At 54.4% G+C, this 18,648-nt stretch overlaps 1 protein-coding gene across 11 annotated transcripts in view; it reads left to right on the forward strand.

Annotated features, from left to right (window-relative positions):
- The window catches only part of Camk2b (calcium/calmodulin dependent protein kinase II beta), a 93,466-nt gene that overhangs the window by 64,079 nt on the left and 10,739 nt on the right, over positions 1-18,648 (forward strand). For 2 of the 11 annotated variants that reach the window (XM_031339775.1, XM_031339769.1), the window contains exons 5-16: positions 741-806; positions 5,765-5,837; positions 8,269-8,371; positions 8,445-8,528; positions 9,017-9,111; positions 9,231-9,353; positions 9,659-9,742; positions 10,502-10,544; positions 11,521-11,595; positions 16,050-16,087; positions 16,249-16,320; positions 17,712-17,756. In XM_031339775.1, the coding sequence (XP_031195635.1) occupies positions 741-806; positions 5,765-5,837; positions 8,269-8,371; positions 8,445-8,528; positions 9,017-9,111; positions 9,231-9,353; positions 9,659-9,742; positions 10,502-10,544; positions 11,521-11,595; positions 16,050-16,087; positions 16,249-16,320; positions 17,712-17,756 (901 nt within the window). Of the gene's footprint in view, positions 1-740; positions 807-5,764; positions 5,838-8,268; positions 8,372-8,444; positions 8,529-9,016; positions 9,112-9,230; positions 9,354-9,658; positions 9,743-10,501; positions 10,545-11,520; positions 11,596-16,046; positions 16,088-16,248; positions 16,321-17,711; positions 17,757-18,648 lie in introns of all 11 variants that reach the window. The other 9 variants (XM_031339772.1, XM_031339779.1, XM_031339770.1 and 6 more) reach the window with 5 other exon arrangements.

Genomic DNA, 18,648 nt, shown 5'->3' on the forward strand with positions numbered 1-18,648 from the left:
TGGTCATGGTGACGGTGATGGTGATGACTGTGGTGGTCATGGTGACGGTGATGGTGATGACTGTGGTGATCATAGTGACAGTGATGGTGATAACTGTGGTGGTCATGGTGGCGCTGATGGTGATGACTGTGGTGATCATAGTGACAGTGATGGCGATGACTGTGGTGGTCATGGTGGCAGTGATGGTGATGACTGTGGTGGTCATGGTGGCGCTGATGGTGATGACTGTGGTGATCATGGTGACGGTGATGGTGATGACTGTGGTGATCATAGTGACAGTGATGGTGATGACTGTGGTGGTCATGGTGACGGTGATGGTGATGACTGTGGTGGTCATGCTGGTGGTGACGGTGATGACTATGGTGGTCATGGTGATGGTGATGGTGATGACTGTGGTGATCATAGTGACAGTGATGGTGATGACTATGGTGGTCATGGTGGCGGTGATGGTGATGACTGTGGTGATCATGGTGACGGTGATGGTGATGACTGTGGTGGTCATGCTGGTGGTGACGGTGATGACTATGGTGGTCATGGTGGCAGTGATGGTGATGACTGTGGTGATCATGGTGATGGTGATAGCAATGACTGTGATGGTCATGGTGGTGGTGACAGTGATGACTGTGGTGGCAAGTGATCACAGTGCTGGCAATGGTGATGATAAGTAATGGTGGTGACAGTGATGGGGTAACAGGGTGACAAGGATCTCTAGGATCCATGACCATGTGCTTTCCTTGTAGGGTCACTGGTGGGGAGCTCTTTGAAGACATTGTGGCAAGAGAGTACTACAGTGAGGCTGACGCCAGGTGGGTGTGGGGCTTCACTCCATTCTCCCCTTTCCTAACCTCTGGCTCTTTCATTCTTTAGTGCCATGCCTGCCCCTTCTGTAACCTATGTTTGTCTTGTATGTCACTGTCATTTCCACGGCCCCTCAGAGGTCAGCTGCATAAGAGTGTCAACACAGAGGTGTGGGCCGAGTGGGGAGCAGCCCAGCCTGCAGATAGAGAGGCTCTCTTCTTGGAATGATAAAGGGAGGAGCCCTGGACATCATCCTACTTTTCTCTTGGACATCCCATCCACAGTCCATTAGCTTCCCAGTGATACCCACGCAATGTGATGTTCTAAGAAAGACAGGCCAGGAACCAATCCCCATCCACAGTGACCTTCCAGCGCCACGTTGGGCCCCACCCAGCCTGAGCACATTGTACTGACTACTGCTAGAAAAGCTACCATTGGTTCTCTGCAAAAAACTCCTCAACACAAGCCCACCTCACTCCCGGGCAATGGAAGAGGCCAGGGAGACGTGAAACCTTAGTTCAGGGCCAAGGGGCAATTTGTCCTCCCAACCAGGATGCCAATCCAAGGACTGAACCCTGGATCCGTGGGTCTCTCGTGTGCGGGTGAGTGGAGGTACTTAGGATTTCATTCAGGCCTGGATTCTTCATGAATATTTGGATAGTCTTTCTCTCCAGGCCAGCCTGTGCCAGGACAGTGAAGGACGATGGCCTGGAGAGGCCTGTTTATGACATGGCTTCTGGGGACCAGACTGAGGGATGTCACTGAGGCAAGGATGGGTCTGTCTCTGCAAGGGCTCCTGGGGCTATCAGGATATCAGGTGCTATCCTGACTGTGTCTTATCTCGGGGATAGCTGTGGATAGTCACCCCCTGCTTGTGGGTCCTGTCCACCACTGCTTGGCCACAGAGATAGATGTACATTTAAAGGTAGGGGTCGGGGAGACGTGGGGGTCCTTTCCAAGGAGTGGAGTTACGGGTTGTTTTAAATTTTCTATCTTGTCTATTTTAAAGCTTGTCTTTAATGAATATGCATTATATCTCTAATTGAAAAAAAAGGAATATTATTTACATGAGTTTTATGTGACTTGATTCTGCACTAGTAGGAAGTCTTGCTTTTCACTGCAGGCCCCGAGGCCCTGTGGGAAGCCATGAACATCCTGGCTCATCATGGCCTCTTAGGTCTTCCCATGGAGCCAGGCAGCAGAGGCCAAGCCTCAGAGAAGGACAGGGTGGGACAAGCCTGTGGCCCCAATTCTCAGTCTGAGGAAACTAAGGGCACTGAGTCATTTCAAAAATTCCCCAAGGGAAAACATTGTGTTTTGCAAAACATCTTAGAAAGGGTCTGTCCTGTGGGCTGGAGGAAAATAATTTTTTTCTTTATATTCTACTTTTTTTTTTTTTTTTTTTTTTTTTTTTTTGGTTTTTTGAGACAGGGTTTCTCTCTGTAGCCCCGGCTGTCCCGGTACTCACTCTGTAGACCAGGCTAGCCTCGAACTCGGAAATCCGCCTGCCTCTGCCTCCCAAGTGCTAGGATTAAAGGCGTGCGCCACCACCGCCCGGCTATATTCTACTTTTAAGAGAAGCAGAGAGAGAAAAGAAGCCCCATTCCCTGACCTAAAATGATAGGTGGGAAATGGGTGGGTCACTAGGCTGGGAAGCCACGCCCCTTCCAAGTAACCTGTGGAGGTGGGGTGTGGGGTGTCTGACAATCCTTCCGTCCTTACCAAAGTCTCCCAGCCCTTGGCCCTCCTCTATTCCTATAACCCCATGTGGTGTGGGGTTCCCTGTAAGCTTTGTCCTCCAACCCAGGGGACTGCTTCTACCACTGGGGTCAGAGCTCACTCAAGAACACAGGCCAGGTATCCATCCAGGGTCACACAATGGCTCCAACCTCAATCTCAGTAAGGTACACAGCGCCCTCTGGTGGCTCTAAGATGCCTGGCCTATATCAAAACCCCCAGCCCCCATTTCTGGACCTTCTTGCTACAGGCAATGGAGAAATAGGGTAGACAACCCTGTCCAAGATCTATTGGGTCCAGGAGGGCTCAAGACAGGGGGGTGGCCAAGAGTTCCCACGTTCTTAGCCTGTTCAGGTCTTGGGAACCTGTAGGCTGAGAGAGGAAAGTGCTCTCTGTGTCCTTACTAGGGGTGTTTAGGAATCCAAGGGAGGTGCATGCTCAGTAGTCAGACCGTGAGGAAGGGTAGGCAGCCTGGGCCCTGACGAGCGGGGAGAACACAGGAGGAATCCCCATGAAGAGACTACATCCCACTTGTATGACAGCCCCTGTACCTAAGGGCAGTTCGTTACTCTGGGGCCCAGGCGTCTTTCTCAATGGGGCTGTTTCCCGCACTGAGGAGGGAGAACACACAGCTGGGACTCAGATCCCTGCGGTCTGTTGGCTGGACCTTTATGCTTCTGCCTTGGGCTTTGGTGCCTAATGAGGAGTCTGATTAGGTTGCCCCTGTGGGTTGTTACCCCACCACCATGGACTCACCCAAGGGTGGATCCCAACACTGACTACAGTAAAAATTTGAACTCAAGTTGAGAGAAAGCACCAGAGAGATGGGCTGACACCGTCTGACCAGACCGTGGAAGCAGATTCTTAATGCCCAGCGCAGGAAAGCAGACAAGAAGGGCTTTTCTGAACCCATTTCTATCCAAGGAAGCTGGAGGTTCCTTTTAGAAAGACTCGGGGCTTTTAGTTTGGAATTTGTAAGGGAAACTGAGAGGTGACCAAGTCCTTTTACAAATCAAGGAAAACAAAGTTCAGAACACAGACTTATTCTTGCAAGTCTCAGGAGCCAGGAGCAGCAGCATGCCCCTGTGGTCCTAACTATTATGTTGCCGATCGGGCCGCATGCTGAGCATCATGTCCAGAACCTACCCAGTGTCCACAGTGCTGCTTGGCAGGGATTCAGGACACAGAGTGGCTTACAAACTAAGACACTAAGACTCCCTGGTGATGGGGATAGCATGGGCCAGAGCAGCATGAGGAAACATCCCTAAAGAGAGTTCCCTGAGCAGCCATTCTCTGGCTGGGTAAGTGCCCTAGCCTGCTGCAGGTCCCTGTGGTCACTTTCCCTCCTACAGCTTGGCACCACATTCTCCCTAGAAAGCCTTGACTTGCCCACCAGCTTATTCTGTAGTACTAGTGACCCTCTCAGGATGGCTATGACAGATATGAGGAGCTTCCATCTGCTATAGGTGAGAACCAACCTGTGCCAGAAAGGGAAGATCATAGCCCAGCAGCATGGGCTAGACCTCTGGGCAGCCAAAGAGGCTTTTCTGGGGCCCAGCACCGCCTGGAAGGGTACCTGCAGGACAGGAGGGTAGGACAGTGTGTACTGATAGACACATGCTGACAATGTTATCATTGTGGGTAAGACCTCAGGGCCTGGCCCAGAGCCCTGACTGGACTTTAAATGGGCTCTCTGAAGACTGAGCTTGAGGAAGCTCACTGAGGAAGGTGCCGACTCTGTCTCTCATCTCTGCAGTGTGTGGAGCAGGCTGGGCCCATGCTGGCCCATGCTGGCAGTGTAGGCAGAAGGCACTTCCCAGTGACCATGGCTGCACATAAATCATTCCTTTGGAAGAACATCCCAGACAGAAGGAAGATCAGCCAAGTGGGGCTGTGCAGACCACAGACATGGCGGAGACCTAGTCCGTGGCTCTCACTTTCTCTAAATAGGGCCACAGGACCCAGTTCTCCCTTTTTATAGTCTGAGTGGCCTGTTGGCCATTGGGCAACTCAGTAGAGGTCCTCTGCACTGGGCAGGGCTGGGGCAAGTATTTTGAACTTACAGCTGTGCCCCCAGAGGTTCTGGTGTGTGGGGGGCTGGCCTATGGGAAGACTGAGCTCTGCGCACTTGGGGGAGACGTTCTGTGCCCAGACCTAAGGCCTTGCCATGAGTGCAGTTGTCCCCTAACCTGCATAGGACTGGGCATCACCCTGAGTGACAAGTGCTTGACTCTCTTGGGGACAAGAAAGAAAGCAAAGATAAGGTATGGTGTCAGGTAGAATAGGATGCCCTGAGAAATGGCAGTTTCTTATGGTGACATGGCCCCTTCAGAAACAGCAGACACAGGAGAGAGGCCAAGGTGGACACTGGGAGAAAGCTGGGAAGAAGGGGTCTGAAGGTCCCCATACAGGTGAGAGGGTGGCAACATTTTGGAAGGTTGCCTCCCACGTATTGGACATGGTTCTTTCTGAACTCACAAGCCTCAGGTTCACATCCATCAGATGTCAAGGGTGAGCTTCGTGGGGAGAAAACTTGAATATAGTTCACAGTGTTGTGCTGGTCATGTCCATGTGGGGCCAGACTGGGGGTGGGGTGCTGTTTGAGAAGGGTGGGGGTGCTGTTTGAGAAGGGTGATTTCTATACTCCAGGGAAACCAACCTTTGGTCACGCCACTGTCCCTAGGGTGAGGTCCCATGAGACTCGTGCCTGTCTCCAGGGGTTACTGGGTCAGAGCACAGGCTACAGGACCTCTGCGTTGCCACTTCAAAGCAGGCAGGCTTATCCACATACCCAGCACCCATGCTCCTACCTGCCCCACCTTTTCTTGTCTTGTTTCCCCACTTATGCCCACAGGGCTCACTTATAGCTGGCATCTCTGCCCATAGCTTAGGGTCTAGCCTAACTCAGCCTTAAAAGAGGTCTCCTGGAAACCAGAGTGTTTCCCTTCAGTTATTGCTGTGGCTCTGGTTCTGATTTCTAAGCACAGCTGGGCCCAGCAGGCGAGGCAGAATGAGGACTAGAACAGCTGACCTTGGGGCTGAGGAAGGACTCCCTTGTGGCCAGCATCTCCTTCCACCATGATTTCCCCTCATCTTCCTTGCTCCCCCAAGGCTGGGGATTGAACCCCAGTACCCCACAGCACTCCTGACTTCCCTATGCCTCCTGTTGCTACTCCCCTCCCTGGCCACCCCAGGACCATTCAACTAACTTGCCCGCTGTTTGCTATAGTCACTGCATCCAGCAGATCCTGGAGGCCGTTCTCCATTGTCACCAAATGGGGGTCGTCCACAGAGACCTCAAGGTGAGTTTCTTCTCTGCTCTGTGACAGGTTGTCACCCACACCTTGCAACCATGTAAGAGGAGGTGTATGAAGAGGGTGGCATGTGAGGGAGGTGGGGTGTGGAAGGTGTGTGTGCATACTATGTGCTTGCACGAAGGAGTGTATGTGTGTCCGTGTCTGGGCAGGGCCATGTCCACATGTGTGTACCTAGAGGCATGAGTGCATGCGGATATGAATAGCTGGGTGTGTGCATGAATGTGTGTGCACATAGGGGACGTGCAGCTGCACACTTACAACCTAGCACCTCTATCACTACTAGAATCGTCCGGTTAGCAGAGCTAGACTCAGATTCTCACTTTCTAGTCCCCTACCAAGATGGAGCTCTCGAGGCTAGGGACAGGGATGACTCTGGCCAGGGTGGAAGGAGTAGGAGGAGACTGACATGGCCAACTCCTCTCAGATCTCTTTCCAATTCAACGATGCCCACAGCTAGACTACGGGCTCCAGGTTCTGTTCAAAAGAAATTCTGTAGCTTGGTGTGATGGCTCACCCCTTTAATTCCAGTGCCTAGGAAATTGAGGCAAGAGGCTCAGGAGTTCAAAGTTAGCCTAGGGTACATAGCATTGAGGCAGCCAAGTCTACATGAGACCCTCTCTCATGAGAAAAAAACTAATGACTCTGAGTTAAGGACCCCTCCCCCACCCCCTTCTTGCCTGTAACCTCTCCTTTTCCAAGGCCTGGTTCAGCCTCTTGCTGAATCCTCCTGTTTGGGGACACTGTAGATGTCCGTCCTGGCCTGAACGTCTTTAAGGCGGACCTTCCCCTGAGCCTCAGGGCTAACTGGGGTGGTGATTCCTTCATAGACTAGGGACCAGTCTTTGCAGCTGTTCTGGGAAAGGTGTCACACAGAGTAGGCCCAGGATGTCCCCTGCATCTTATCATGTGTCCTCGAGCATCCTTCTCTGTCTTATCTGGGTCAGCTGTGCCCAAGACCCCTGAGACAAGAGGGTCTATGCCGCTGATTATATGAGGTACAGGCAGTGTGCTTGTGGAGAGTTAGCGCGGAGGCTAAGGCGGAGAAGTATGTGTTCCCTCACATCTCTGGGTCTGGGCAAACAAGATCTTCCTTTTGAGAGAATAGAATGCCCCTCCTCTCCTGGAGGAAATCCCACCATCTTGATGAGGCAGACCCACCGATGACACAGGGCTAGGTTGAAGCTACACAGTCAAGACAAGGCAGGAGGGAACGTGTGTAGCCCGCATCTCTGGGTGTGGTTGTGAAGGAGCCAGGGTACAGCTCAGCCTCTACAGCCCGACTACAAAGTCCCAGATTTTATTACCTTGCACCTTCTAGAGCTCCCGTGTGATGACACATTTTCAATGTAGGAGCAGAGAGCCTGGGGCCCCTGCCATGCTCGCAATGGCAAAATGAAAATGGGTAAGGCTGAGCGTGACCCCTGCCTATCACCAGAGGGGAGAGAGGTCTAGATCTGTAGCCTTGGGCTTGCTTACTTCACACTCACAGCTAGAGCCCTTGTGGAGCTCCAGTCTGCCAAGGGCCCAGAGAACCCTAACTCAGGAAGCCCACATCTTTCTGTGTAGGTGGGCGGGCATGCTTTGGTTCCAGGAGTCATATTAAGCCATATAAAGTCTCTGAGATGGATAACAAAAGCAGGCCGTGGCAGTTATGTGGTCTGGCTGTAGTATGATCCCAGGGGTGAGGTGCCTCTGTGCCGAGAGCTGAAGAGCCCCCTGCTGGTCAGAAGCTGGGAACTTCCCCCTGAGAGCTGATTGCTGCAAGAGCTGCCGGACAGGCTGCTGTGGTTGGAGGTTAGACCGAAAGCCCAGGGAAAGCAGATTGCGGAGGGGCCTCTCAGGCCGTCAACCACCAAGAGACAACAGCCTCTCTGGCCACTTCTTCAGGACAAAACAAATACTCCTCCAGCTGAACCAAGAGTGTTTCTCCACGAGGATGCTTTTCCCACTTGTGGATGTAGACAACTAAGCGGCCCATGGCTCGTTTCTGTCCTGTGCAGTAGTGCTGACTAGAGCTGGGTGGGACTTGGGTGTTCTTCCATGCCCTGTGAAGACCACTGCCCAAACCCCTGGACTCTCCACCCTGTCAGAAAGAAGGGCAAAGCTGGCCTCTATCAGTGGGGCAAGCCCACAACGGAACTGTTATGTTGTCTGTGAGGGTGAGCTGGAGATTTTGTTCCCATTTTAGGAAACAGGGTATCCAAGTTCAAACTGAGAGCCAACATCCCTTTTGAATGACTGGGGCTGCTGTCCTTATCCCAGAGAGGAACTGAGCTATATAGGTCTAGGACCTCCGTGTTGGGGAGGCACAACGTGCCTCCCTGTCCAGCAAACTGCTGCCATCTCTGTTTTGTGCCCCGCCCCTCACAACTGCTCGTGGTGTGAACGCTGTGCCCTGACGGCTCTCTCCCTGTAGCCTGAGAACCTGCTTCTGGCCAGCAAATGCAAAGGGGCTGCAGTGAAACTGGCAGACTTCGGCCTGGCCATCGAGGTTCAGGGAGACCAGCAGGCATGGTTTGGTGAGTGTCAGGGGGCGGGCAGAGGGTACTGGCAGCTCCTCATGGCCCTTCATGGTCCCTTCCCCTTTGATAGGATTTGCGGGAACGCCAGGCTACCTGTCTCCCGAGGTCCTTCGGAAGGAGGCCTACGGCAAGCCTGTGGACATCTGGGCATGTGGTAAGGCCTGTGTGTGAGAGGTGGCGGGGTTGCACGGTGCGTGTGGAGTAGTATTTCTGGGATCGGTCCCTCTGCCCGGAGGTGTGCAGGCGGCTGGCTTACCCTGCCCTGAGCCAAGTATGTGTCATACCTGTCTCTGGGCTGCCTTAGCAGGGATCTCACACCATGACTACATTTACCAATGTGCCCCAGGCCATTGTGTTTGCCTGTGCTCATTGTAGGTCTGTTCCCAGAGCAAGTGGACACCAGGATACAGGGACCAGGGGCTATCAGACCACAGGGCAAGGTGGCTCCTTGGTGGGCTCTTCTCTTTCTGGTGGGGATACAGCAGAGGAGGCTGGCCAGGCTCCATAGTGAAATAGGGTGGAGATGGGGGCAGGGACAAGAGGCCGTTTGTGCCGTCCTCCCCATGGTGGAGGGGCGCAAAGGGACACTGAGGACTGACCCTGGTGCCCCCAGGGCTATGCTGCTCACCTCCCCATCCACAGGGGTGATCCTGTATATCCTGCTGGTGGGCTACCCACCTTTCTGGGATGAGGACCAGCACAAGCTGTACCAGCAGATCAAGGCTGGGGCCTATGATGTGAGTGGGCGCCGGTGTGGAGGGTGGGGACTGCCACACCCCGGGTCTCCCCTCTTCTCCACGACCTCTGCCTGGGGGAGGGGCTTCAGCCTTGCCCTGTGCCCCACTTCCTTCTGTAGTTCCCATCTCCTGAGTGGGACACCGTTACTCCTGAAGCCAAAAACCTCATCAACCAGATGTTGACCATCAACCCTGCCAAGCGCATCACGGCCCATGAGGCCCTGAAGCACCCATGGGTCTGCGTAAGTTATCCTTGGCAACCTCTAGGGGCCAGTTCCTGGTGGGTATATCCAGGGCCCCCAAGATGGCCCTGGGCTTCTGTCCCTTGTGTCTGACCCCCCCCCCCGTGTGTGAAGGACAAGACTTGAACTTGGAAATAAGTTGGGGACAGCAGATGGGAACAAGTGATCTCTTATTGTCATAGTGGCTGGCCCTAGAGTGCCGCCACCCTGAACCTCTCTCCCAAGCCTCCTTGGCTTCCCCTCTGGGGACAAGGTCGATGCTTCTAAAGAGCCTCACTACCCTGTGACTTCCCTTCCCCCAACAGCAACGCTCCACGGTGGCCTCTATGATGCACAGACAGGAGACTGTGGAATGTCTGAAGAAGTTCAATGCAAGGAGGAAGCTCAAGGTAGGCCGGACTCAGTCCCCATCCCTGTGTCCTGGTAGGCCCCTGCAGAAGAGGAACTGGGAGAACCCCCCAAATGCCTGTTCACAAGTCCAGATCAGAAGATTCAGATGCTGAACCAGCTCAGAGGGTTGAGCTTGGCCCTGGGTACAGAGCTGGTCACTTCCGCATCCTGAGGGCCAAAGGAGTACTGGCCCAGAGCAGGCTTGGTACAGGGCAGAGCTGAAGGGTCCTGGTGGGCCGGGCAGGTTAGGGAAGCAGGTGGGCAGAACTGATCCTGATAATCGCTGGCCAGTCAAGGACAGGGTTAGACCTGGGAGCCATTGTTTGATTGAGCTTCCCCAAAGCCGGAGGACAGCCCTGACTGCCCCGGGCCTGTTCAAAGAATGGTTCTCAACTTGTGGGTCAAGACCCCTTTGTGGGTCACTCATAACATAACAGTAGCAAGATTACAGTTATAAAATTATAACGAGATAACTTTATGGTGGAGGGTCACCGAGACGTGAGGTGCTGCAACATTTAGGAAGGTTAAGAACCACTTTGCTGGCTATCATGGTAGCAGACCTTCCTGGCCCTCCCCCCAGGACTTCTCAGGGGTCTTAACACTGTGATTTGTGGGTAGTGCGAGCTTTAACTATGGGTGTGTGACTTGCCTCAGTGTAACTGCTAGAGGCTCTGGACGTCTTTCTTCTCTGGGAGGCTGAGCTTGAAAGCTGGGGGCAGAGACAGACTCTAACAGACCCTGGCTCTGCTTCTTCTCAGGGAGCCATCCTTACCACTATGCTGGCCACACGGAATTTCTCAGGTGAGACATTCTTCTCCAGGGAAGACGGTGCCTGAGTGCCACCCTCATTCTACAGAAAGCCCCTTCTTCTTCACCGGCCCTCGGCCCCTTTCCTCCAGGCCGGTGGGGGCCCAGCTTCTGTCCTCACCTCTAAGATCCTCTACCCAGAGGCCTTTTGGCTTTCCTCGTTGGGTAGCTACTGAGGTCTGCTATGCCCCCAGTCCTGCCTCCTCCGTGTCGTTGGGTCTGTGTCCCTCACTTGACACCCTAGTGTCTGTGCTGCCAACACCTGGCCTGCCACCTGTATCCGTCCAAGCATCTGTTGGGCAGCCCTGTGGCCTCCTTGTCCTCAGTACTCTAAGCATCGTGTTGTGTGTGGGAGACAGCTGAAGTGGTGGTGTGGAGGGGTGTGTGGATAAGACTGAGGTCTGCGCAGGGGTGACTTGTAAGTTCTGGACGGGCCACCTGCCTCGGTTGTTTGGGTGGGTGATGGGAGGATGACGTCTCAAGGGTCTGTTAGAGACCCGTGGGGCCCACTTGGGGGGACAGTGTTGGCCTCAGTGCCCGGACAGCTATGTCTGTGGCGTCTTCGTCGTCCGACACTATGTGCGAGCGTTCATGGTCGTCTCTCCTTGTCTGTCTGCATCTGGCACCCTGCCTCCTGTTACTTTGCTGTGATGCTGTACTGCCGGGAATGGGCACACAGTCACACCAACACTAATGGGACCGTCCTGTCTGCTGTGTGCCCCGCATGCCCCACAGGGCACAAGAAGCCCCACTGGGGTGTTCTAAGGAGAAAGGAGGCAAATGCTTTTCAGTGTCTATCGGCCCAATCTTGTTTCACTCCTCTGAGAAAGGGATTCTGGAGCCATCCCCCACCTAAACTTTAACTCTAATCTTCTTCTGCTTCCTTTGTCTCTTCTCTTTCCTCACCTCGCCCTTCCCCACGTCTGTGTCCGCCCCCTTCCCCCCCTCGTCTCTAACCCGGTGCTAACAGTGGGCAGACAGACCACCGCTCCGGCCACAATGTCCACCGCGGCCTCCGGCACCACCATGGGGCTGGTGGAACAAGGTAGATGTGTCTTGCCCAGTGTCCACCCGCTCCTGCCCATTCCTCCTGTTGGCATGCAGCCCCCCTGCTGCACGCAGCCACTGGCTAGGCCCCCAGAGCCTCCCCAGAGGCTGGCAGCCCCCTGGGAGCTCTGCTCCTGTCACATCCCAGCAGAAGCCCCACCCTGGGCAATAAGGCTGCCCCTCACTCTCATCTCATCATCTGTAAGAGAGAGGTCACATCAAACCCCAGATGCATTTGCCTGAGACCCTAGGTCCTGGCCTCTGGAAGTCTGGAGACCCAATTCAGAATGACCCTGATCTCATAGGAAGCCACTAAGCCCGCTGCTGGAGGGTCTCAGTCCTGGAAGGGGAGCCTTTGGATCAGGGTTTGGGGCATAGGGATGTTGTCCCAAGGAGCTGTATAGCCCAAGGGTCTGGTGATCTTTGCTACTGAGTTCCCCAGAGTGAAAGTGGGGTGCTGTCAGTGTCTGGAACTGAAGGGTTCTTTCGGAAGACCCTTCTTACTTGGTCCCAAACTCCCTGGGTGGGGGGAGGTAGCCTCTGTCAATCTGTTCCTTTTATGGTGTGGGACCCTCTGAGGGCTAAGTGACCCAGAGCCCTCATCATGGGCTCCATAGCCACCATCCAAACTGAGTGCTAGCTAGCACAAGGTTCGAGCAGTCACTGAGCACATAGGCTTAAGATGAGCTCCAGTTCCTCCATAGCCTTGAGTGTCAGCTGAGGACAGAGCACAAGTTGCACAGCCTAATGAGGTCCAGCCCATTCCACATGCCTGCCTGGATCCACCTCACAACACTACCAGGGTCACAGCCATGCTTTGCCAACTAGAGGATCCTTCTCTTGGGGGGATGCTTAAGTCACCCTAGACAGGTCTGTTCTGCCCACAGGGGAGATGGTCCCAAGTCCATATTATATAGCCCCTTTGAAGCCCATGAGGGACTAGATTTACTTTTTTTAAAAAAAGATAAAGCTAGTGGTTGCCAGGGCGGCCCTATTGCCAGGGGACAGTGGTGTGAGACAGGTCACCTCTGAGCCATGCTCCGCCCAAGAATTCTGCTGCAATGCTCGCCTGCCTGCAAGTGAGCGAGGGCAACCTTGCATGAGGCTGCCTGCATGTTGTGGCTCTGCCTCCGGTGCTGAGGGTCACTCTGTCCTGGAGGGAGGCCAGTGCATGTCATCAAAGCTCAGCATGGCTGTCCATAGGGACTAGATAGAGGGCTAGGCAGAGCTGAAGGTCCCATCTACTCCTAGGTTGGCCCAGCCCATCCACTCAGTAAGGGCATATGTCGGGGGTCTTCCTTCTCCATGATTCTGTCCCACACGCCAGTGTGGCAGAGCACCTTGACAGCAGGAAGACCCTTGCTACAGAGCGCGTTGCACTTTGGCTTCTGTCACTCCTCCCCCACTGAGCAGATATGCGCAATCAGGTGCCTTATCACTGCCAGACTGGCTGTGGGTTGGAGGTAATTGCTCGGTCTGAGGCCTGGAAATGGAAAATGTCCTCCTGAGTTGGGTCTGAAGAGCCCCAACTTTTGGTATCTGGAACCCCATGGTTGTTTAGTCCACTTTTGGCTCCGGCTGCACCTTCTAAATCCTTTTGACTTGAGACACTGCAGAAGTGGCTCCTCCTGTGTGGGTGGAGGGCACAGATTCCTGGCTGCAGGGAACTGTAGTTAATCCAAGAGGTGAGAGCTGGAGAAAAGCAGCCTCCAGGAAGCCTATGGCCAGAGCCATGCAATCCAGGAGGCTGGGCCAGGCACCAATGCTGTGTCTAACGCACACATGGGCAACCAGTGAGAGGAACAGGAAATCCTGAAGTGACAGTGACGTCTGTCTGGGTTTTCTAGGCCTGAGCCATAGACATGGCTCATTTGGGCCCAAGTGTGGTATAGCATGCTTAGCAGTAATGTGTTCACCCCTAAATAAACCGTATCCTCTTCCCACAGATACCATCCCCAGTAGCACAGCTTAGAACTGTGCTTTTGACAGACTTAGGGACTTCCATGGAACCCTTTTAGGATCAAAGAGAGTCCTGGGACCTCAGCAGGCCTAACCCTTCCAGTGTGTCTTTCCCTGTGAGAACCCTCCAAGGATGTCTGAGGGATACCAAAACACCACTACTGAACCTCAGACCAATAGCAGCCTTCACTAGGTTCCAACACAGAACCAACAGGGGACATGCTGGGTTGGCTGTATGGTCTTCAAGGGGTAGGACCTTCTGCAAATAGCCTATTGAATCTGTTGAAAAATTGCTACCTCTTCAAAATGTTCCTCTTCCCCTGCTGCCCAGAAGGCTATAACAAGCATCCTCAAGACAGGGCTGTCCTACTTCCTTGGGTTCCAGGGAGGGACCCATCTCCCAGCTTGGTCGGGCCCAAGTGTCGGTAGAGAGCAGGTATCAGGTTCATGCCAAGTACCCATGCCAAGGAAGGCCATGCTGCTGGTACAGTGCAGGTCTCTAGGGATGAGCCATGTGGGAAGATGGAGGGGAGAGCCGTAGACAAGGGGGAGGGCTATGCCAGGAAACTCTAGGGAGTGTCTAGCCATATATCAGAGGCGTTTCAAAGTCCACTCTGGAGAGAAATGGGAAGTCAGCATCTGTAGCCCTGGGAACACCCCTTGGGGCTACCCTAAGATTGAAGGTCTAGGGAGCCCCAAGTCTATAGCTAACATGTGAAAGGCAGCTTTACTTCAGAGAGAACTGCTTATGACAGAATTTTTGAGACAAGTACCAGAATCATGATGGGGGAAGGCTGTCGGGAACCAGTGCCCACCACAGAGGAACTCCAAAAGCCCTGCAGGTTCCAAGACAGTATGTGGCTTCAAGTAGCCATGTCCTCATGTCCCAGCATACGGACCCTGGTGATGGTAAGGGGCTCAAACTTCGTCATCTGGCTAGGGAGGGAGGTAATCAGCAGGCAGCCGTGAGACTCAGGTCTGGGCTCTGAAGAAACCGTCCTCAGAGCTGTGGGCACACAGAACCCTTCAGAGTTCTTACTCAAGAAGAATGTGGCAGCCGGGCAGTGGTGGCGCACACCTTTAGTCCCAGCACTTGGGAGGCAGAGGCAGGTGGATTTCTGAGTTCAAGGCCAGCCTGGTCTACAGAGTGAGTTCCAGGATAGCCAGGGCTATACAGAGAAACCCTGTCTCAAAAAAAAAAAAAAAAAAAAAAAAAGAACGTGATCTACAAGTTTGCAATTCTGATCACAGCAATGGCATTGCCGCTGTGGCAAGACTGTGTTTGACTATGTTACAGCCCCAGAACTAAATATGCTATCCCCAAGTCCCCACCAAGCCTGCTGTAGGCAGCATGGGTTCCCCGCTAGTAGGCAGGAGAGCCTGAGGTCAGGTATGGCCAGCCAGTGTCTAGCTGTACGGGTTGTGTGGGTAAGGGCTTTGGGGACAAGGGACTGTGTACCATGCTCCCGTGCTATGCCAGCTGTGACTGCCTCTAACCTGCTGTGTTGGCCAAATGGCCACTTGGCTCTTCTTGGGGACAGGCTGGCTTTGCTGCCCTGTGTGGGGCCTTTGCGAACCAACACAAATCTTGTTTTCTCTCTCTTCCTCTCTTCCTTCCTCACTCCCTCCTCTCCTCACCTTCCCTTTTCTGTAAGGTAAGCTGACTTTCTCTCTCACTCTCCATTTTTATTGTTTTAATTCTGTAATTAAAACTCTAAGCTCTGCTCTAGCGGGTGCAAGTTCTGGGGCAAAGGCAGGACCGTCCTGATCTCCAAGGGGAGTGTTGGAACCAAGGGTTCCACTTTCTGGGCCCAGATGTCTGCCAGGGCTCATGGGCAAAGAGGTTGGTGTTGGCCCCCGTCACGGCCACCAAGAAGTAGTCCTGTGGCAAGGGCTTCTGGGGACATTCAAGGGGAGGACAGGGAGGCCAAGCGGTATAGCCCTGGTGCAGAAGTTTGTTGGCCATCAGAAGGTGGAGGGTGGGGGCTGGGTCAAGCCCTTTGGTGTGACACAGCTTTGGTTCACCATCTTAGTGGGAACACAGGCGTGCAGAGGGCAGGGCCAGGTTGAGCATGTCTTTCCCTTTGCATCCTGATGCCTTCCAATCCTGACCTGGCGCCGTCCTGGGAAATGGGGGGCTGGGTGTGGGGGTGGGGGTGGGGCAGATCATCCTGCCTGCCTTTCAGGAGTCATAGGCTCAGAACAAAGAGGCTCTGAAGTGCCTTGCAAGGAGCTCCTGAACCATTGAAGATGCTGGGGTGGGGAGAGGGTGGTCCTGGATGAGGCTCCCCGGGCAGCTTGGCTCAGCAACCCTGGAGGTTCTGCTGCTGCTAGAGCCAGGCCAGGTGCCAAGGCCACACTGCCTCTGGCCTCGGGTTATTGGACTTCAGGGCTTTACTCTTGAAGAAAGGGAAGGGGTGGGGGAGGGGTGGGAGCCACAATGACCTTTGACCCTAGGAACTAATGGTCCCTCCTTCCTTCCCAATGCAGCAGCCAAGAGTTTACTCAACAAGAAAGCAGATGGAGTCAAGGTGAGGCACTAACCAAGCCCTTTGTGGGATACAGGGGAGGAGACCAGAACCTGCAGCTCTGACGTTGACCCCAGGGTTCTAGCTTCACCACGGCCCAACAGATGCTTGAGCAGGGAGGGTACCCTTTCTTCCCTAACAACTCTTTATCTTTCTCTCCACAGCCCCAGACAAACAGCACCAAAAACAGCTCGGCCATCACCAGCCCCAAAGGATCCCTCCCTCCTGCAGCCCTGGTACTGAGCCCCCTGCCCCTGCCTCATCTCACTGTCAGAGAGGCCCTGCAAGGCAGGGTCTGGTGAGACTCTGCCTGTCTCTGTCCAAACTAGTCCCACATGGAAACAGAATGAAATTGGGGAGGGGAGGGGTGCCAAGAGGAGAGGTCACTGTCAGGAAACCCCAGATCAGTCAGATAGAAAACGGCTTGGTGAGCCCTTCCCTGGGACCCCACCCCCACCCCAGGAGCCCAGGTGCTGGAGAGAGATATGACTTCCCAGTTTGATGACTTCTGGACCATCTTACCTTAAGAAGCTCTAGTGAGAAGCAATCTGGATGCCACTGAGGGAGGCCAGCAGCCTGCTGTGGATCCCTGTCCTCTGCAGGGACCTCACTTTGTACAGTTGGCCAACCCGGCTTAGAGGGGCCCAAGACTGGTCTCTTCAGATACTGTAGCCTGGAATACTGCATACTGAGTTTACTGGGGGACAGCAAGGTCATGGTGATGTCACAGGGAAGGTGTGTGGTTGAAGGAACAGTGGGCTTGCCCACCTGTGACCTCATTCGTCAGAGCCGTATACCATGTTGGTCTGTGGATTACAAGGAGAAAAGCTTGGGGATCCCCTGCTGTGGAGGGCTAAAGGTGCCCGAGATACCCCTACTATATTCTTCCTTGTTCCTTGAGAAGGTACTGGGCCTTGCCCTGGGTGACTTTTGTTCAGGTGAACCTCTCAGCTGCTCTCCCAGGGATGCGGAGCTATTGCCTCAGGCACCAGTCTTCTGAACCATGGTCTTAGGAGTTTGCTGGTAGCATGCTTGGTATGCCCCACAGGCCCTAGGCAGGTGTTCCCCAGATCGGGGAGCCCCTGAGAGATCCATCCTGGCTAGAGTCTGACAGCTGCTCAGGGCAGTAGGGCTTTGGCGGGAGGGTGCCAGGCCTCAGCTCACCTGGTGCCCAGGGTGGCTCACACCGGCCTCACAGCCAGCCCCACCTTGACCCAGTCCATCCCATATGCCACCCCAACCCCACAACATCTCCAATCCTGTGCCCACTCCCACACTGGGGCAGGAGGTAGGGAGAATTCCCAGAAACAGAACCCACACACACCTACAGTTTCTCTCAGGCCCTGTGAGCTCCATCTTTCCCTGCCTCTGGCCTGGGCAGATCTTCCGGTTGCATCTGTCGGGCCTACTCTACACTCACCCAGGGCCATCGCTGACCACCCGCTGCCTCCATCCCTACCGGGCCATCTTGCTGACCTCCTCCATCCCTGTCCCTCTGCTCTACACTCTCTCTGGGCAGACCCTGGTGGCTGCCCGCTCCTCTGGCTCCCCAGCTCCCCACCCTCTGCTTCCTTCTTTCTCACTCTCCCTCTCTTTCTTTCCTTCCTCTGTCTGCCGCCCTCTATAGGAGCCTCAAACCACCGTTATCCATAACCCAGTGGACGGGATTAAGGTACTGCCACGCCTCACTCCTCACCCTTTCCTTGGGCAGGAGGTATGGGCCCAGGAGGAGGGTGTGGACGGTGACCTGGGGGAAGCTTTTGTGCCTATGATAGAGAGCAGATGTGTAGTGACCCCAAAGGCAGGGCAGAGCCTGCAAGCCTAACCCACCGAGGCCATGGCAGAACACAATGACTCCCTCTTGAAGGGAGCTCACACAAAGTCACCAAGTGGCTGGCTCACAGCAGGCTTCAAGAGGGCCTCCTGCTGCAGACCTTGGGGGGCCCTGGCCTGCTTCCCAGGAGCCTCTGCTCCTAGGCTGTTCTCCACCTTCACCCCTGGTGTGGCCCCAGCGCTTCCTGCTCCTCTCTGCTCTGCCATCTGCTCCCTCATCACATCGGCATCATCACCTGGGGCCGGGAGGGGCTGGCGTGCTGTGAGGTGGGAGACAGGCAAGTGTTGGAACCGTTTACAATACAGTAATTGTGCCGGGCTGGTAGGTCAGACTTGTACCCAGGCCTGACTCCCTAATGATCTGACAAGGTGATGCGGTGGGTACCCCAACTTCCTTTGGCTAGAACCTGCACCCAGGGACAGTGGGCCGCTACATAAGCCCACAGTTCTAAACGTCAAATGTCTGATTTCCTCCTACCTCAGTGGCTGGTACCCTTTGGTCCCTCATGTCAGGTGAGGTAATATTCCCCTCTGAGGGACTATTAGTCGACCTCCTGGACCAGGTTAGGCTGGACCTTGCATCTGAAGGCCCTCAGTGTTGGTCCAGAGCCAAGTTCAGTCTGCCCATACCAAGGACCTGTGAGATGTTCCTTTGACTTTCTGGGGACATGTTGGCATGAGGCTCCTCTACCACTTGAAGGTGGTGGAAGCCTGGGCCTTGCTGAAGTTCC

Source organism: Mastomys coucha, unplaced genomic scaffold (assembly GCF_008632895.1).
Source record: "Mastomys coucha isolate ucsf_1 unplaced genomic scaffold, UCSF_Mcou_1 pScaffold22, whole genome shotgun sequence".
NCBI classification, from domain to species: domain Eukaryota; kingdom Metazoa; phylum Chordata; class Mammalia; order Rodentia; family Muridae; genus Mastomys; species Mastomys coucha.